Source organism: Papio anubis, chromosome 1, assembly GCF_008728515.1.
Source record: "Papio anubis isolate 15944 chromosome 1, Panubis1.0, whole genome shotgun sequence".
NCBI lineage: Eukaryota > Metazoa > Chordata > Mammalia > Primates > Cercopithecidae > Papio > Papio anubis.
Genome location: NC_044976.1, coordinates 33,046,637 through 33,066,382, shown reverse-complemented (window position 1 = coordinate 33,066,382; position 19,746 = coordinate 33,046,637). Strand labels below are relative to the sequence as shown.

The following is a 19,746-nucleotide window of genomic DNA, read 5'->3' as shown; positions in this document are numbered from 1 at the left end:
ATCTTTAATATTTCCTTTCTTCTACTACTTTTGATTATTTTCTTTCATCTGCTGTGTTTGTCTTTTTTTCTGCCTCTTGAATTCATCCCTAACTTTCAATATTTGTTATGTTTTAACATGTGCTGTTAGGACTGTAACTTCCCTTATATCTATATACTTTCATGGCTGTATCTCATAAGTTTTGAGAAGCGGCATTTTTATTGTACATTTCTGAAGATGTAACTTTCATCTTTCATCACTTTTCTCATAATTTCCTCTTTAACCTCTGAACTTTTGGAATAATTTTTTTTTTTTAAGTTTTCAAATGAATTTTTTTGACAGAGGACTGCCTTTTCATTACAGATTTCTAAATATGCTCCATTGTGGTCACATTATGTATCTGTTATATTTATTCCTTAGAATTTGTTGAGACTTCATTCATTATATATTTGTATATCATATATCAGGGGTCCCCAAACCCCGGGCGGGGGACTGGTACTTGTCCATGGCCTGTTAGGAACCAGGCACAACAGGAGGTGCACAGCAGGCGAGTGAGCATTACTGCCTCAGCTCCGCCTCCTGTCAGATCTGCGGTAGCATTCGATTCTCATTGGAGCCTGAACCCTATTGTGAACTGTGTATGTGAGGGATCTAGGTTGTGTGCTCCTTATGAGCATCTAATGTTTGATAATCTGTCTCCCATTACCCCCAGATGGGACCGTCTAGTTGCAGGAAAACAAGCTCAGAGCTCCTATTGATTCTACATTATGATGAGTTGAATAATTATTTTATTATATATTACAATGTAATAATAATAGAAATAAAATGCCCAATAAATGTAATGTGCTTGAATCATCCCAAAACCATCCTCTACCACGCCCCCCTGCAACTTCTGGAAAAATTGTCTTCTACGAAACTAGTCCATGGTGCCAAAAAGGTTGGGGACCACTGTCGTATATGGTTAAATTTATAAATTATATTTTTCAAATGTTTATCTCTTTTTTTGTACATTTGATCTACCAGTTCTGAGAGGTGTGTTAAAAATGTCTCACCACGATTGTGGATATGTCATTTTCCCTGGTAACTTTGTTAATTTTTACTTCAGTTTGAGAGTGTGCTGTTTATAAGCATTCAAGCTTGTGACTGTTGTATCTTCTTGGTGGCTTGGCTCTTTTATCATTAAATAGGCTGCTTTTCATCCTTACTAATGGCTTTTGCCTTGAAGTCTTTTTTGCCTGATTTTTATTGCTATGACTGCTTGCTTTTGGTTAATTTTCCAATACATCTTTTTCCATCCTTTTATTTTCGACCTTCCTATATCCTTATGTTTTAGATGTGTTGCTTTTTTTTTTTTTAATTTTTATTTTTTTGAGATGAGTCTTGCTTTGTCGCCCAGGCTAGAGTGCATTGGCATGATCTCAGCTCACTGCAACCTCGCCTCCCGGGTTCTAGCAATTCTCCTGCCTCAGCCACCTGGGTGGCTGGGATTACAGGCATGTGCCACCAAACCTGGATAATTTTTTGTGTTTTTAGTAGAGACGGGGTTTCGCCATACTGGTCAGGCTGGTCTCGAACTCCTGACCTTAGGTGATCCACCTGGCTCGGCCTCCCAAAGTGTTGGGATTACAGAAGTGAGCCACCACGCCTGGCCTATATGTGTTGCTTATAAGCGATATGTAACTAGAGTTTAGACATATTTAATCCATGTATATATTTTTCTTTACTGATTTGAGTTTATTTCTATCATCTCTTTAAAAATTTTCTAGTTGACATGCTTTTTCTTTGCTGTCTCCCTCTCCTACTTTTTATCTTACGTTGAACTGATCAACAGTAAATAGAGTTTATTTTATTTCTCTTCTTCTCTCCACTGGTTTGGAAGTTTACATTTTAGTAGTGATTTCCCTTAAAAATTTAACAGATATACTTAATTTCATATTTTCCTAATAAAGTCTAACATTAGTCAGTACTTCTGTCCCTGTTAGGCACAAAACAAGACTTTTGGAACACTTTACTTTCCTTCTTAATTTTCTCTTCCCATCTTCCATGTTATGTTTATCTAGCAGTTTGACTATACCTCTTTAAAAGTCTGCGAAATCAGCTGCTGTTGTATCTTTTATGCTTTAACAGTTTAGATTTACAAGTGTGTTTCCATAATTTGTGTGTTCACTATTGTTTGTTACTGCCCTCTTCTTCCTCCTGGTTCAGTTTCCTTCATGCTGAAGCATTGCTTGAAATTTTTTTTTTTTTTTTGAGACGGAGTCTCGCTCTGTCTCCCTGGCTGGAGTGCGGTGGCCAGATCTCAGCTCACTGCAAGCTCCGCCTCCCGGGTTCACGCCATTCTCCTGCCTCAGCCTCCGGAATAGCTGGGACTACAGGTGCCCGTCACCTCGCCCGGCTAGTTTTTTGTATTTTTTTTAGTAGAGACAGGGTTTCACCGGGTTAGCCAGGATGGTCTCGATCTCCTGACCTCATGATCCACCCGTCTCGGCCTCCCAAAGTGCTGGGATTACAGGCTTGAGCCACCGCGCCCGGCCGCATTGCTTGAAATTTTAAAGTTAATATCTTCCCTTGAGGTTTGACGTTTCTTGTGTTTCACGGGGGTAATACTCATTTGAACCCCACACCCCCACACAAGGAAGCCTTCATGTTCTGATTTCCCAGCATTCTCCTTCCAGGCCACATTCCTGCATCCCTGGCATGAGTGTTTCCAGTCCAAGTTTGCAAATGAAACAGACCTTCTTGGCTGCCGGCTTTGTGCACAGGGTCTCTTTCCAGCTCCCCTTGCTGCACAGCTTTGGGGTCTCTCCTCTCATCCTCCTTCAGCATTTTCATCCAGCCTCTAGCATATGTCTGGCCTGATCTCCCTGTGGTTCACTTGGCTTAGACCCTCTCTGACTATACGGGTTTTGAATTTCCTTCCTGTTTCTGGTACCCTGAAAATTCTCATTCCTATTTTCAAGCCCAGCATTGTAGCAAAAACACCTTTTTGATTTCTTAAAACCCAGCATTTCTATGTGTTTAGGGTGTGAGTGGGAGCTTCCTAAGTTAGCTCAGTCTACTCTGTTGGTCGGTGGTCTGGGTAAGGCTGATAGCGGTGGATACAGAGAGAAGTGGGCCAATTTGAGCAGTGTTTTGGAGTGAAAGTCAGGGAAGGGCAGGGACAGGCAGAGAACGTGGCCTTCCTTGCTGTCGTGTAAGTGGTTGGTGAGGTCTTGATGTGGCGGACTGAGGAGAGGACATGGTGTTGAATAAGCATCTAAAGAACCAAATTGCCTGGGACAGGTGATCACACTGGGAATTCAGAGGGAGTGACAGGTGGGGAGAGGGGAAATCTGGCCCATCTCTTTGGCCAGGCTCCCTGGCCTGTCTGCTGCAGGCGTCCTTAGTCATACACCTGCACAGTCCTTTCTGTCCCTTATGTCCCTGGCACTTTAAGTCTGACTCCTCACACACCATGCCCCAACTGGTGCATAAAAGTGAGCCATGAATTCCAGCAGCCTCGCCTGGCCAGCATTCAGGCCGAGCCCGCCGCACACAGCCCAGCCCCATTTTCTTTGACTCTCTTGTCCTTACTGCTGTTTCGCTCATCCCAGTATCTGTTTCTTTCTCTGTGCTTTGGTTTTAAAAATTGCTGGGCAGGAAACATCTCTTCTCTTCTGCCTTTCAGGATGTTCCCTGCTCACCTCTTGGGTGAGGATTTTGGACTTATTGTCCCTTCTGTCTGGGAATTGTCTGTGAGTCCTTCCAGTTGCCCAGCATCAGTGATCACTTGGCGTAGAATATACGAGGAGGGGGCTGGCACCCCTTCATTTCTATCTCCACTGCACACACCCCTGCCAAGATTCATCTATCCATAGATATTTATTGGATCTGCATTATTTGCCAAACACTGTGCTGGGCACTGAGGATGCAAAGGTGAGCAGAACCAGAGACAGCTCCTGCCCATGCAAAGCTTACCACTAAGTGAATCTAAGAATCTCATTAATGACATAGCCACTGTGCCAGGTGCCGCAAAGGAGAGGCATGTGAGCCTTGACAGTGTAGACTATGGGGCTTTGAGTCTGCCAGAGGTGTCAGGCATGGCTTCCTTGGGAAGTGACATTTGGATGGAGATCTGAAGGATGAACAAAAATTAACTGATTGAAAAATGGAAGATAAGGTTCCAGGCAGAAGGAATAGCATATGCTAAGGCCTTGTGGTGAGAGAGAACATACTTAATCAGTTACCAGCCGTGTCTCAACGTGTCCTTACGGCACCTGTTTCCCTAGACCCAGCACACTCTGGGCTATGATAAAAGGATGCATCAAATGCCTTGCTGAATATTAGCAAATGGCCTTTTGAAGTCATCGAAAATGGGATTTTTGCCTCCAACTCTCTCTAACCATGGGGATCTGCCTGTATCTTCCACCTCTAGATTCCCCCCAGAAAGACCTTATCTTAAACTGTAAATTTAGCAAAAACAAAACCAACAACATCAACAGCAAAACCCGCCAAAATAAAGAAAGAAAAACTACCAGGATGCCCAGTTAAGTTTGATGATCAGATAAACAATGAATACATTTTAGTATGTCACATGCAATATTTGGGACATACTTATACTAAAAAAATCTGTTATTTATCTGAAATTCAAATCCAACTGGGAGTCCTATATTTTATCTGACATCCCTACTCATACCTGCTTGTGCCCACTAAGGGCCACCTGGAGAACTCTGTGGAGGAAGACCTGCCTACCCTTTCCTTGACATTATGGTCATTTCTAGCTTTGGGACCTTGGGAAGGGTATATGCTGAAAGAATGGCCCCTTAAGCCTGGGAAGGAAGCTTCCATCCCCATGAAGTTATATTCCAAGAACAATCCTGCAAAAGCAACGAGAAGCTGACTACCCAAAGCCCTGGGCACAGATGCTGCCTCCATTCCTGAGCCTGCAACTTTAGGACAGTTCCTGACTGACCCTCATGACTCCTCCTGAATCTCCCACCCTAGCCTCCACTTGGCATCCCTGTCACAGCCCCCGGGCTGGAACGGTGGGTTCAGTGAGCCCTGCTTGATTATATGTTTAGGCTCTTAGATGCCTTCACACAGGAGCTTCTATAGCAGCTAGTTTGAAGGCTATGCCTAGTTGAAATGACACCGTCCTTCCCCCTCCCTACCCACTCCCCCTCCCACCCCTCCAGCCTGCTGCCAAATACTCCTGGCAAAACCTCTCGACAACTTCTGGATACTGAGCTTTCCTTGGATACTGTGTCTCTTGGGATAATCCAGCTTCTACCCAGAGGCTTTTATGTTATCCCCCAGAGAATCACAGTAGAAACTCTCCCTGAAGTAGAATCACAGTGGAAACTCTCCCTGAAGTAACCATGATAACAACTTGCAGAATCATCAGGAATGTAATCATTGTCACCTTGGAGAACTCAAAGGGAGGAGGCTTCTGCAGCCGCATTTAAAGGCTTGGGAGAAAATACTTTGAACGCATTGTTACGCATTAATGACAATTCACAGCTGAAGCCAGTTTCTATCCTGTGCTGACAGCTGTTGGTGGACACCACAGCAAATACTGCCAAATCCAAAACTAAATAGCGACATAAGCCCTGAACTTCACTATTCTAAAAATTCATCTGTTATAGTTAGGAGTGGGTTTGACTGTGAGTTCTAGAAAACCCCCAAACAACAGTGATTTAAATATGATAGAAGTTTATTTCTTTCTTACTTAGAGGAAATCCAGGGAGACTTAGTTGAGGTCTGGTAGGTGCCCCACAGTGTCAGGACCCGGAGCCTTCTATCTTATTCTTCATCCCCCACCCCACTTAGCACTTCCCTTTGGTCTCATGTTTCAAAATGGCTGCTCGAGGTCCAGCCATCATGTCTGCATTCTGGTGACTGGGAAGGAGGAAGAGACAAGGAAGGGCATACCTCCTCCTTTTAAGGACACTTTCTGGAAATTGCACATGCCACTTCTACTTTTGTCTCATGGGCTAGAACTTACTCACATGGGTACATCTAGTTGGTAGGGAGAATGGGAAAGAATCTTTATTCAAAGTAGCCATGCGTCCAGCATAAAATGGTGGGGTTCTGTTACTAAGGGGAAGTGGAGAGTGGATCTTAGAAGACAGTTAGTGGTCTCTACCATCCTTCCTTCCTTCCAACCAACCAACCAACCAACCAGCCAACGTTTCTGTGTGATGAACTGCCCTATTTAGTGAGGAGACACTTATGCAAATAACCAGCCATGATACAATGTGATATGGAGTATAAAAGAGTTTTGTTCAAAGCGCTGTGGGAGAACAGATGGAAATGATCAACAGCAATCATAATAATTAATAACTACAATGCCCTAGCCGGGTTCTCAGTGCTACATTCCGATGATTGTGTTTGTCCAGCTCCCTTTCTTTTCAGTGAGAGCTGCAAACCATTCTACTTCTCTAGAATAGCTAACACAATGGGCAGGCAGGGTGCTGTTCTGAGTTCTTTATGGATATTATCTCACAACAATCTTATGAACTGTTACTATTATCATTCTCATTTACAGATGGGGAAATGAGGCACAAGCCACAGAGCTGGGTTTTGGACCCGGGCAAGGCTCCAGAGCACACCGGCCTAACTGCTCTGTTCTAATGCCCCCACTAAAGCTGCTCATTTTCATTCCTTTCCCTACTCCCCAGACATCTCCAGCAGATAACCACCCCCCATCACCCACTTCATTGTGATGACTGGGGTCAACTGGTGGGACTTCTGTCCACTTCCAAGCCAAACCCCAGCTTACTTAGATCTCTTCCCTTGTCTCTTCCACCAGCCCTGCCTTCATTTTAGGAGTCAACCCCCTTAAGCCTTGGTTTTCTGATCTACTAGTAGGGCTGATACTAACACCCATAGAGTGGGACTGTTTGTGAGGACTGAGCGTGTTTATTCATGGAAAGTGCTTCTCCTGGCACATACTAAGTGCTCAGAAGATGTTATTCTTTTTTATCCCCCTCATATCTGGTTCCTTCTCTCTTCTCTCTCTTCATTCCATTTCTCTTTACAGGTTGTGTTAATTTCGTATTCCTGCTGAAAAAAATGATCACAAATTCAGTGATAGAAAACAATACATATTTATTATCTGGGGTCAGAGTCTCAATGGGGTTTCAAACTGGACTCTGGAAGGCTCTGGGAAGAATCCATTTGGTCACTTTTTCCAGTTTGTAGAGGCTGACCACACTCCTTTGCTTGTAGCCTGCTTCTGTCTTCAGAGCCAGCAGTGGTGGGCTGAGTCCCCAGGTTGCATTATTCCAACCTTGATTCTGTCGTTCCATCTTCTTCTCTGACTCTTCTGCCTCCCTCTTTCATTTACAAAATGTGATTACACCAGGATAATCTAGGAGAGTCTCTTCTTCTTAGTATCCTTAACTTAATCACATCTGCAAATTCCTTTTTTGCTGTGGAAGGTGACATATTCACAGGTTCTGGGGATTAGGATGTGGATTCCTTTGGTGGCTGTTATTCTGCCTACAGGTTCTTTCCTCTTGGGATACAGCAAGCAAGAAGCACCCAAAACAAAATATCCCTCTTTAACAGTACATTCTCTTCTGCCTTCCTCCCTTCTCAGCCAGGCTCTTTGAGAGTTGCCTTGACTAGTTTTCTCCACCTCCTGACAACCTGCTGCAGTCTGCATCTGCCCCCACATTCCACCAAACCCACTCTTGCTTGGATCACCCGTGGCTTCCAGATTGCCAAATCCGTGGGCACCTTTCATTCTTAACCGGCTGCGTTTTCCATATTAGCTGCCCATTCCTTCATGAGACCTTTCTGTCCCCTCTCTGCTTTTATGTCACTTTCTGCTGGTTTTCTCCCTCTTCCTTTCCAGCTTAGACTCCTCTATGAGCTGCACCATCTCCACCCACCCCTGAAATGTCCATGTTTCCCCGGGGTTTGGATCTTGGATCCGTTGTTCTTTTCTTGGGTGAGCTTGTCCCACACTGCTGGTTTTAAATGCCACTTGCATAGGGATGAGCACCTCCTGCTTGTGCTGTACACATCTCTGGCTGCTGGCCGGGAGCGTTGGTGAGGACTGTGCTTCCGGTCATCCCATTGGCTCGTCGGCTTCCTTGGTCTCCTCTGAGGCAGACATGTGAGAGAGCTCACTGAGGCAGTGACTTGAGAAGCATGCAGCCTGGGGCACTTGGTGCTTCTGTTCCCGGCAGTATGGCTGTTTCCATACTGCTTCCATCGCGATGGAATGGGATTCTCTCAGGACATCTCAGAGGACAGGTGGAAGGCAGCGAACACGGCAGTGCCGAAGGACAGAGCTGTGTTTAGCAGGGGTGACAGGAAAGCACGCAGGCGTGGCAGATCATCAGGCACGTATTTATTGGAGCAAACCCCTCCATTACCATTGTGGTTTGCAACAGCTGTAGCTCTGAAGGAGCCACAAGCTAACTGGAGCACAAAGGCACACGAACATTCAAAGCAAGTCAAGGTGCATCCTAACTGCAGTTAGACACTCAAGACTCTCACCAGAAAGAACAATCTGCCCGAACAGCAGGGCTGCCTGTGAAGCCAGGAGGGCTGCTGAGGGAGGTGTGGTAATCAGGAGTGGTCTTGGGGGCAGAGAGGGGTGAAACAGGTGAAACAGGACTTAAGCAGGGAATGGACATTTCAGGCAGGGAAATAGCGTGTGCAAAGACTTGGAGTCAACTTGGGGAACAAGGAGAATGTGGGGGAGATGAGGTTGAAGAGGAGGACTGTGTCCAGGGCATCAGGGCCTCAGATAATGCTGGTACAGGAAGTCTGAACTTTGTCTTGTTGGTAGTAGGGGACCGTGGAAGTGTTTTGAGCAGGGGAATGACTTGGCAGAGCTCAGCTTTAGGAAGACTATTCCAGTCTTGGGTGGACTGGGGAGGGCCCCAGATCTTAAAATATGCAAAATATAATTTTAGAGAGAGGAGCTACCTTGGCAATTACTTATCTATTTCTATAATTGTATATATGTGTGTATTTTTAGATGTATATATGTGTGTATATTTATATCTAATATATATATATATTTTAAGTACATACACATACACATTGGACGACCTAGATGGAGGATGAGTGACAAACGCACACAGTGACAAAGCCAGCATTAGAACTCAGAGCTAACTCCTGGTCCCATGCTCTTCCTCTGCAGGGTACTCATGGAGGCAGAGGTATCTGAAAGGAGGCCAGTTTAATCATCAGGGCAGGTGGTGGTACAAGCCTTGACCAGGGCAGGACAGGGCAGACACTGAGGGGAAGACTGTGTGGGAGGCAATGAGGATATGTTCTCTCTTCTTCTCCCTCTCTGGGTGGGGGTTGGGACATAGGGCTCGTTGGAGACTGCACATGAGTGCATCTCTCCTTCCTGGGTCCTGCAGCATCCTTCTGGGCATGGTTTCTATGGCAACAGGCTCCCAGCAGGCAGCCTGCCAGCTGGAGAGAAGTAGGCAGGCAGGCAGGGAGAGAAGGCCTGGGCAGCAAGAGGAAGGCTGAAGTTGCGGGGGTTGGGAGAGTCTCTTGGGGAGGTGGAGGGACCCCTAGAGCTGGCCCCACAATCCCTTCTGACCATGTAGGGGTGGAGGTAGCTCAGGACACACAGGCTTTTCTTTTGTGGTCCTTGAATTTCCAAACCTTGATCTTCTGTTTATCCCCCACTTCCCACATCTCCTGGCTCCCACTTCTTAAAGTATTGCCTGGTCCCAACCTCATGCATCTTAAGGGACCACTGACTTCTTTATAGAAAAGAACTCTGAATTCAGGGAAAAAATGAACAAGGTCAGTTGACTTTCTGGTTTGCATAAGATTTGCATATTATTAACTCAAAGACAAGAAATTTCCAAGCCCTATGTCATTCCTGCAAATAACTTAATTCAGCTCCACTGGCACTGACTTACTGTGTCTGGCCAGGCTCTGGGCTGAGCCATCGGGGTCCCTAGAGAAGTCCTCCCAGCTGCAGGCCCACTCCACCCGCAGCTGCTCCAAGGCATTTCTTCCTGTGATGTTCTAGTAGCTGGTGCAGTGCGAAATGCTTGGACTGTGGAGCCCAGCAGCCCTGAGTCCAAATCCTGGCTCTGCTGCTTTGAAGCTGGGTTGACTTGGTTTACTTATCTCTAGGTAGGGCTGAGGACACTCTAGTGCAGCTGGTGTAAACTAGCATAGACATAGCATTTGTTAAAATATTGAAATACTTCGGCCAGGCGTGGTGGCTCACGCCTGTAATCCCAGCACTTTGGAAGGCTGAGGTGGGCGGATAACCTGAGGTTGGGAGTTTGAGACTGGCCTGATCAACATGGAGAAACCCTGTCTCTTCCAAAAAGAGACAAAAGGCGCATGCCTGTAATCCCAGTTACTCAGGAGGCTGAAGCAGGAGAATCGCTTGAACCCGGGAGGCAGAGGTTGTGGTGAGCCGAGATCATGCCATTGCACTCCAGCCTGGGCAACAAGAGCAAAACTCCATCACAAAAAAAAAAAAAAAAAAAAAAAAAAATTGAAATACTTCTGCCTTCACTGGTAAAGAGCCACCACCCTGGCTCCTCTGACCCACCCCACAATCTAGCCTCTCCAGGGCACTGCTGCAGCATTTTGGTCTGTGCCTGCTCTGCCTGGTGTATGCCAGCATCTGCTCTGTCCATGGACTGAACTGGTTGCTAAATAGTTTGGATATCACCCTTGTCTAGAGGCAGTGCAATAGGTAGGTATATTATGTACATAACTGTTGCAAGGACATATATATATATATATATATATATTTTTTTTTTTTTTTTCTTTTTGAGACGGGAGTCTCACTCTCTCGCCCAGGCTGGAGTGCAGTGGCGGATCTCGGCTCACTGCAAGCTCTGCCTCCCAGGTTCACACCATTCTCCTGCCTCAGCCTCCCGAGTAGCTGGGACTACAGGTGCCCGCTACCACGCCCGGCTAATTTTTTGTATTTTTAGTAGAGGCGGGGTTTCACCGTGTTAGCCAGGATGGTCTCGATCTCCTGACCTCAGGATCCGCCCACCTCGGCCTCGCAAAGTGCTGGGATTACAGGCGTGAGCCACCGCGCCCGGCCAGGACCAATATATTTAAAGTGCATAGGTTAATGTCCATCACTTTGTAGGTTCCCTTCCTCATTCCCTTCCTTTTTTTTGGCTTGGGGTGGGGGTGAGAGCTGGGATGAGCCTGGGCAATGGGGGATGACAGCCACCCCTCTCCCCAGGCGAGCAAGGTTCAAGCGCTCCAACAGTGTGACAGCCGGCGTGCAGGCAGACCTGGAGCTGGAGGGCCTGGCAGGCCTGGCCACGGTTGCCACAGAAGACAAGGCCCTGCAGTTTGGACGTTCCTTCCAGAGGCATGCCTCTGAGCCCCAGCCTGGGCCCCGGGCCCCCACTTACTCAGTCTTCCGCACGGTCCACACACAGGGCCAGTGGGCCTACCGCGAGGGCTACCCACTGCCGTACGAGCCGCCGGCCACCGATGGGTCGCCCGGCCCTGCCCCCGCCCCCACCCCCGGCCCCGGGGCCGGCCGCCGTGACTCCTGGATAGAGCGCGGTTCACGTAGCCTCCCCGACTCAGGCCGCGCGTCCCCCTGCCCACGGGACGGCGAGTGGTTCATCAAGATGCTGCGGGCAGAGGTGGAGAAGCTGGAGCACTGGTGCCAGCAGATGGAGCGTGAGGCGGAGGACTATGAGCTACCTGAGGAGAGTGAGTCACGGCATCGGAATGAGGGGACTCTGGGGACCATGGCCTAGTGTGTGCTCAGGAGACCCTGATGGGGGTGGCTGGGGCTGCAATGTAACAGGAGGCCCCTTCAGTTTGTGCCTCACTGGTCTGCATTGGAGCGTGGCAGGTCAACATTGGTAGCAAGGCATGCTGGGAGCTCTTGGAAGGGAGCAGGGTGCACACGGTGCAGCTTTAGAGGCCAGGGGCTGGGACTGCAGACAATGCAGGCCAAAGGGCTGGACCTTCTATGGATGGCTACTAGTCCAAATCACCAAGTTTATGGGGACTAAGATCTGGACTGGTGTGGGGATCCAGGTGGTGGGACCGAGATTACAGAGAGGGAGGCAGTTCACAATGTCAGATCCTGTCTGAGGCATAGATGAGGGAGATTCAGCCAGGGAGACATGGCCCTGGCCCGAGGGAAAGCCTGGCGCTTCCTGTAAGTCAGATCCACTGAGAGACACAGTCTTACTCCAGAATCTCTGAGTTGAGGGGACAGTGACTATGAAGATGTGTTACGTACATTAAATTACTTGGTCATTCTTAAAGAGCCAAGGAGTCTTGCATGCACTGGTGAGTGATGAACAAAGCTTAGCCAATGGGTGGTCACTGAGCTAATGCCCTGGCCAAGGCCATAGGCTAGGCTGGGGCTGGTTTCTGTCTGTTTTCTGATATGGGAGGGAGAAAGGATAAAGGAGAATGAGCACTCAAGAAATGTAGGCTGTATGAAGGAGGGAACATCAGGGTCTGAGGATACAGTCTTGGTGTAGTGGAGCAAGAACTTGTTATGAACTTGAGGATAGGATGGGACTGGGGCTGGAGGAGATTGATGGATAGACAGTGCCAAGCAACCGAGGGATCAGCGTTCAGGGCAGAGTTCCTGGAGTCTGGGGAAGGAGATGCATCATTTCCCTCCCTGAATTTCCTTCTGCTTTCTAGTCCTGGAGAAGATCCGCAGTGCTGTGGGCAGCACACAACTTCTCCTGTCCCAGAAGGTTCAGCAGTTCTTCCGGCTGTGTCAGCAAAGCATGGTGAGTGCCCATAGTAGTAGATCCTACCAGATATATGTGACCCAGAGTGTGTGTGTGCTGGAGGTGGGACAGGCAGGTGACCCAGTGTGCGTGTGTACCAGAGGTGAGACCAGGCCTGCATGCCTGCAGGAGTAGCTGTCAATCTTGTGCCTGGAGGTAGGACCAGGTGTTTGTGCATAAGAAGGGAGGGCTGGGCTCTTTCTTGTCCCCCTGTCTCCCAGCCCCCACCCACTCTCCCAGGCTGAGGTTCCTGGCAGTTAGGGTGGATAGGACTTTCTCTTGTCCTTGTTGCGGGAAGTCAGGGACCCCGAATGGAGGGACTGGCTGACGCCATGGCAGAAGAACATAAATTGTGAAGATTTCATGGACATTTATTAGCTCCTCAAATTAATACTTTTATAATTTCTTACACCTGTCTTTACTGCAGTCTCTGAACATAAATTCTGAAGATTTCATGGACACTTATCACTTCCCCAGTCAATATTCTTGTGATTTCCTATGCCTGTCTTTAATCTCTTAATCCCATCATCTTTGTAAGCTGAGGATGTATGTTGCCTCAGGACCCTGTGATGATTGCGTTAACTGCACAAATTGTTTGTAGAGCATATGTATTTGAACAATATGAAATCTGGGCACCTTAAGAACAGGATAAGAGCGATTTTCAGCGAACAAGGGAGATAACCTTAAAGTCTGGCTGCCTGTGGGCCGGGCAGAACAGAGCCGTATTTCTCTTCTTTCAAAAGCAAATAGGAGAAATATTGCTGAATTCTTTTTCTCAGCAAGGAACATCCCTGAGAAGGAGAATGCATTCCTAAGGGGAGGTCTCTGAAATAGCTGCTTTGGGAGTGTCTGTCTTTTACAGTTGTAGATAAGGGATGAAATAAGCCCCGGTCTCCTGTAGCACTCCCAGGCCTATTAGGACGAGGAAATTCCCGCCTAATAAATTTTGGTCAGATGGGTTGTCTACTCTCAAACCCTGTCTCCTGATAAGATACTATCAATGACAATGCGTGCCCAAAACTTTATTAGCAATTTTAATTTCGCCTTGGTCCTGTGATCTCGCCCTGCCTCCATTTGCCTTGTGATATTTTATTACCTTGTGAAGCATGTGATGTCTGTGACCCACACCCTATTCGTACACTGCCTCCCCTTTTGAAAATCACTAATAAAAACTTGCTGGTTTTGTGGCTTGGGGGCATCACGGAAGCTGCCGACATCTGATGTCTCCCCCGGACACCCAGCTTTAAAATTTACCTCTTTTGTATGCTTTCCCTTTGTTTCTCAGACTGGCCAACACTTAGGGAAAATAGAAAAGAACCCATGAAGAATTATCGGGGACAGGTTCCCCAGATAGTCCTGCCTGGGGCTCAGACCTCCCTGACCAATCACTTTCCCTCTGTCTTCCTCTGCTGCAGGATCCCACTGCATTCCCTGTGCCCACCTTCCAGGACCTGGCGGGTTTCTGGGACCTCCTACAGCTCTCCATCGAGGATGTGACCCTCAAGTTCCTGGAGCTACAGCAACTCAAGGCCAACAGCTGGAAACTCCTGGAGCCTAAGGTGGGGCTGGGGTCCCTTCAGGCAAAGAGGCCAGACTCTGGGAAATTCCCCTCCCCAGAAAGGTGAAGGGTGGGACGAACAAGGGGGCAGGGGAAGGGACCCATAGGCAGCAAGGGCAGCCTTGGACAGGTGATAGGTGACCATCCCCTTCCAGAGTGACCATGCTTGTGGCCACTGCCGTCTGCTTGGCCCCAGTGCTCATCAGTGCTTGAGCTGCCAGAACCCCAAGGCGGGGGGGGGGGGGGGGGGGGGGGGGGGGGGGGGGGGGGCGGGGGGGGCAGGGAGGCTGCAGGGGCAGGGCGGCTGCAGCTGGAGGGAGCAAAAGGCAAAAGTAGACCTTACAGAAGGACAGACTGTCTTCAGTTCGGGCCTAGGCATCCAGGGCAGAGCCTTGAGAGTCCCCTCAGCTGCCAGGTCGCTGGACCTTGTCTGCGATGAGGGCCAGAGGCCTGGTATGTGCACCCTCATTGCGGAGCCTGGGTTGGGAATTCCCTCCTCCGGGTCGGGACCCCGAGTGAAAACCCGGTTCTGATGCGAGCTGTTGAGAACGGCGCCACCAGGGGGCGCTCGAACGCGCCGCGCTTTGGTAGAAAATGTGGGGATTTGACCTTGTCGGAACAGGCGCAGGTGGGGCTTCAGGTCGCGGGATCCGTGGCGGATTCTGAGCGCCATGGCGTTCGGAGCCGCGCGGTCGTCAGCGCTCCGGACGCGGGGGTGCGGGGGCGCGGGGGCGGGCACCGGGGTGTTAGGATAGTTCGGCGCCCCAGCTCAGCGCTGTCCTCTGCTCCGCAGGAGGAGAAGAAGGTCCCTCCGCCGATACCAAAGAAGCCCCTGCGGGGCCGGGGCGTGCCGGTGAAGGAGCGCTCCCTGGACTCCGTGGACCGGCAGCGGCAGGAAGCGCGCAAGCGGCTCCTGGCGGCCAAGCGCGCCGCTTCCTTCCGCCACAGCTCGGCCACCGAGAGCGCCGACAGCATCGAGATCTACATCCCCGAGGCCCAGACCAGGCTGTGACCGGTCCGGCCCGCCCAGCCCGGCCTGGGCCCGCGGTTCTCCACCCGTACTGTACACCCAGCGTCGAGGTCACTGTGAACGCGGGCCGCCCCGTGCGCCCGCCCCACCGGCACCGCACGCCCCAGCCCCCGGGCCCGTCACACTCTCGTGGGTTTTTTACCTTCCTGACCCCACGGGAAGGCGCCCGGGCTGGGCAGGGGGCCGTGCCTCTCCGCCCTGTGCCCCTCACCTGGATCCCTCGCCCACCTGGTCCGACGCTTTGTCCCCACCTCCTTCCAATGGGCACCATCTCTGCCATTCTTTTCCCCCCACGGGCCAGGCCGGGCCGGGCCCCCCATCTGGGCTCTGCGTCCCCTCCCCCCACCCCGCGGGGCTGGGCTTCGTGGGGATCAAGCTTCGTGGCTTTTTATGAAGAATCCCGAACCCCGCCTAGGAGCCCGCCCCACCCTCCCAGGGGCTCCATCTTCAGCCCTCTGCCCACTGGGCCCAGGGACCACAGTGGCTGGACCAACCCAGGACCAGGGCGCCTGGGCCTCTCCCCTTTCCCAGCGGCTGGGTAGGGGAGATGGGGGCTTCCCCTCACCACACCTGTGGCTGTTCCCACATCCCCTTGAGTATCCCAGGAAAAATAAAACGGCAGAACTGCACTCGAGCCAGCTGCTCTCTCCAGAAGAGGCCACCTCCGTCCCGTGTGTGGGAGGACGGGGGTGAAGGGAGAAGGGGCCGGGAGCCCACTCTCTTGGTTTGGAGACAGCAGGGGTGTTGCCTGAGCTCCTCCCAGGGATGGGCCAGCTGGTGGAAAGGAGATTCGGCCCCCTGATGCCCACAGTAAGGACCTGGACCCTCCTGGAGGGGCCCAGGTGGGGTGAAGAGGGGGAGGGTGTCCATTTCTCCTCTCTCCCGGTTTCGCTGTATCCCATTCTGCCTCCCAGTCCCCAGGGTTCCCCCAGAGAGGGAAGTCCGGAGCTCGCTGAGCACACAGCATGTGCTTGATAAACCGGGAGTGTGGTGATTGTTAGGTATTGACAAATAACTGGTTTCCCTTCCCCTAGGGACGCAATGTTCCTTCTGCTCCAGTCATTCCTGATCAGCAGCAGAAAAACTTCAGTCCTGCCACATTTTCTGATGCCTCCTATGGGTGGCCACCTTGGTGGAGGCTGGGGTGGGGGAAGAGGAAGTACAAAGAACAGAGCTCTCCTGGGAAGCTAAATGGCAAACAGAACCTAGTATCGATGGCTTTATTGAGTGGCCAGTGTGGGTCAGGCAAGGGGTGAGTGTTTTACATGAATGTGGCTGGTCCTTAAAACAGAAGAGAAAGCCAAAGCTCAGGGCAGGTTACACGACCTGTCTGAGGTCACAGGGCTAAATGTGGTGGACCCAGGTCTAATGTCAAATCGTGAGCTTTTAGCTTTGCAGGCTTCTTAGACCAGAGAGGGCTGATGGCATTCTCCACCCAGAAAGCCCCTTTCCACTCCTTGAGCAGTCCTTTGGATTGGTGTGTCACCTCCAGGCAGGAGGAAAATCCTTCAGGATTGGCTGCTTTTTTGGGCCACACTGGATCAGCTAATTCTTCTCATTCATTTATTCAGCAGACATTTATCACTTTCGGGCGCCACAGGAATAGCCTTGAACAAGATGTAGTTTCTACCCTTAATGGAGCTTATGGTCATATGGGAAAAACAGATAAATAAGCAAGCAGTTAAAATACAGGGGTGAGTGCCAGAAAGATGATTAGGGATTAGCTGCTGAAGGAGGGCCAGGGTTGAGAAGAATGTTCCAAGATCAGGGAACAGCTGTGCAAAGGCCTGGAGGAGGAAGAGACATTGGGAGCACAGGGTCTTGATTATATCAGTGTTTGGGTCTCATTGAGGCAGGTGGCCTGGGTCTTGTGGGCTGTAGGGAGCTATAGAAGGGTTTTGAACAGAAGAGTGGCATGAACATTTTATAGACTGGTTTGGTAGACAACTTCTGAAAAGCAAGAGATGGTCCACAATACAAATTCACATGAGCCTGGAAGGTGAGGAGGGCTGTAATGTGATCTGAATTCCCAAAAGCAGTTAGTTTGGAGGTGATCCCATACAGACTCTGGGGCCTCGTCCAAGACTTAGTGAATAGACTCTGCCCTCAAATAAGGTTTTAACAAGTGCTCCACAAGATTCTGAGCAGCCAGGTTTGGGAAAACTTAAATTGGATGACTGTCCAAGGGTCTCCAGTAGAAGGGCTGGGTCAGTTTACCTCTCTGAGATTGTTTTATCATCTCTAAAATTGGGGCATGGGTGAGGTTTGAACTCAGAGCAACGCTGTAAAACAGATATTGTTATCATCCCCATTTACAGATGAGGAAACTGGGGCATGGAGAGGTTTAAACAGCTTACCTCAAACCATGAAGCCAGGAAGTGGCTGAGTCTGAGTTTAACCTTTACATTATACAGCATTTTATGGGTCTATGACTTTTCATAGACTTTTCTATGTCTGGTGTGGATGAGTCTCCTTTGGTTCTTGTGGCCTAGGTAGTTATGCTGAGCCCCATATATCAGTGAAAGATTAGGTCCAGTCCTTTGGCTTAAGTTGCTTACAGTCTGGCCATGGCCAGCACATAAACAGAAAGTTATGGTGCAAAGGGAGACCTGCTCTCTCAGAGGGGCCAAGGGGTTGAGAGAGGAGAGAGCCTCTAGCAACCAGGGTGTTTTAGTCCATTTTGTTCTGCTATAACAGAATACTGCAGGCTGGGTAACTTATAATGAACAGGTATTTATTGGCTCACAGTTCTGGGTGCTGGGGAGTTCAGTTTCAAGGTGCTGGCAACTCATGAGGGCCTTCTTGCTGTGTCATCCCATGGCAGGTGAGAAGGTAAGAGAGGGCGAGAGGGAGTTGAACTTGCCCTTTTATAAGGGCGTCAGTTGCACCCATGAGAGTGCAACCCTCGTGGCCTAATAACCTCTTAAAGGCCCCACCTCTTAATACTTACAATGACAAATTTCAGTGTAAGTTTTGGAGGGTACAACCATAGCACAGGCAGTCTGGGAGAGCTTTCAGCCTTGTGAGCTGGATCTTGCAGGATGAATTAGCATTTTGTAGTCAAGGAAGAGAAGGGAGAAATTCATTTCCGGCCAAGGGACAAACCTGGGCAAAGCCGTGGAGGCACATGTGTGTTGGGAATGAAAGCACAGGCTGGAGAGGGTGACAGGTTATGGTGGCTGTGGAGGGCGTGGAGGAGATATGGCCAGGAGGAACCCATAGAGTTGGGGGTAGGGGGCTAAGATGGAGGCCTCATAGTTTTATTTGAAAGATAAAACTATGGCCAAAAGACAGGACATGGACTGGAGGGGGCAACAAGACAGCAGGGAGACCATTGAGGGAGCTGCTAAAGTGGTCCAGGTAAGAGATAATGATGTTGACTTTGAGAGACATTTAGGAGGCATACATGCTGCAAGCTGGATCTGGAGAATAACGCAAAGATGGGACGCCTTGAAGGTGTCACTCAGATTTCTGGCTTAATGAATGAGTAATGCCACGAATGGACATAGGACATTACAGAAGGAGCAATACAGTTGGGAAATACTTAACATGTCAATAACCATTTACTGAGCACTGAGAAGGTGCAAACTACTATGCCAAGCACTTTATACACATTTAGGTGATTTAATACTCACAGCAACCCTAGGAGTGGGTACTATTATTGTCTTTTTTTAAAACAAAGAGTGTAAATAGCTTTTCTGAGATAAGCAGACAAGAGTCAGGATTTGAACCCATGGCTATCTGATTTCTAAGTCTATGCTCCTGAGCCCCTCAGCAATTCTGCTTGAGGGAACTGCTAGCCATGACTCAAGACTCAGCTCAAGGCCTGGTTCCTCTAGGGAGCCTTCCCTGAATCTTCCTGGCCGGGCTGAAGATCCTCCTCTGTGCTGCGTGTGTATACTTCTGTCATCACATTTCTTATATTCTATTGACATTTTGTAGACCCATCTGTTTCTTTAGTCAGAGAACTCTGGAGGCAGGTTGGTCCCAGCCATTTTTGCATCCCCAATGCCTAGCACATGATTGGCTGGCCAAATGCCAGTTACTCTGGGCAGTTCTGTTCCCTTCTCGTCTCCACATATTCAGTTAGTGAACAGGTTCTGCTAACCACGGTCTCCTAAATATTTCTTTGTACTGTTGGGGCTCAGAAAGCGATACCCCAAAGACTGGCGCTTTGACATGGTGAGAGGCCTTCAAAGCTGCCTCAGAATCAAGGTCCCTCTAACCTTCTCTCCCAAGTATAGGGAGGCACTCTCTCTAGAATGTCCTAATCTAATCAAGAAAACTTCTTTCCAAAAGAAACAAAATTGCCTTCCTCCCCTCCGCGAAATCTCATCTATCTCAGAAAAGAAGACTGAGGAAGGCAACTACGCCTGGATGGATTTTTCACAAGATGATGCCTGCTTCTCGGGCTCATTCAAATTCTAAAGAGAATCATTTTCAAGTTAATTTCTGTC

General features: G+C 49.2%; 1 protein-coding gene across 6 annotated transcripts in view; it reads left to right on the top strand.

The window, feature by feature from the left end:
* The window catches only part of DLGAP3 (DLG associated protein 3), a 65,330-nt gene extending 49,412 nt beyond the window's left edge, over positions 1-15,918 (top strand). For all 6 annotated transcript variants that reach the window (XM_009204578.4, XM_009204573.3, XM_031666841.1 and 3 more), the window contains 4 exons: positions 11,168-11,652; positions 12,610-12,701; positions 14,117-14,260; positions 15,053-15,918. In XM_009204578.4, coding sequence (XP_009202842.2) covers positions 11,168-11,652; positions 12,610-12,701; positions 14,117-14,260; positions 15,053-15,271 — 940 coding nt within the window. In that variant the 3' untranslated portion in view covers positions 15,272-15,918. The remainder of the gene's footprint in view (positions 1-11,167; positions 11,653-12,609; positions 12,702-14,116; positions 14,261-15,052) is intronic.
* Positions 15,919-19,746: the final 3,828 nt, after the last annotated feature.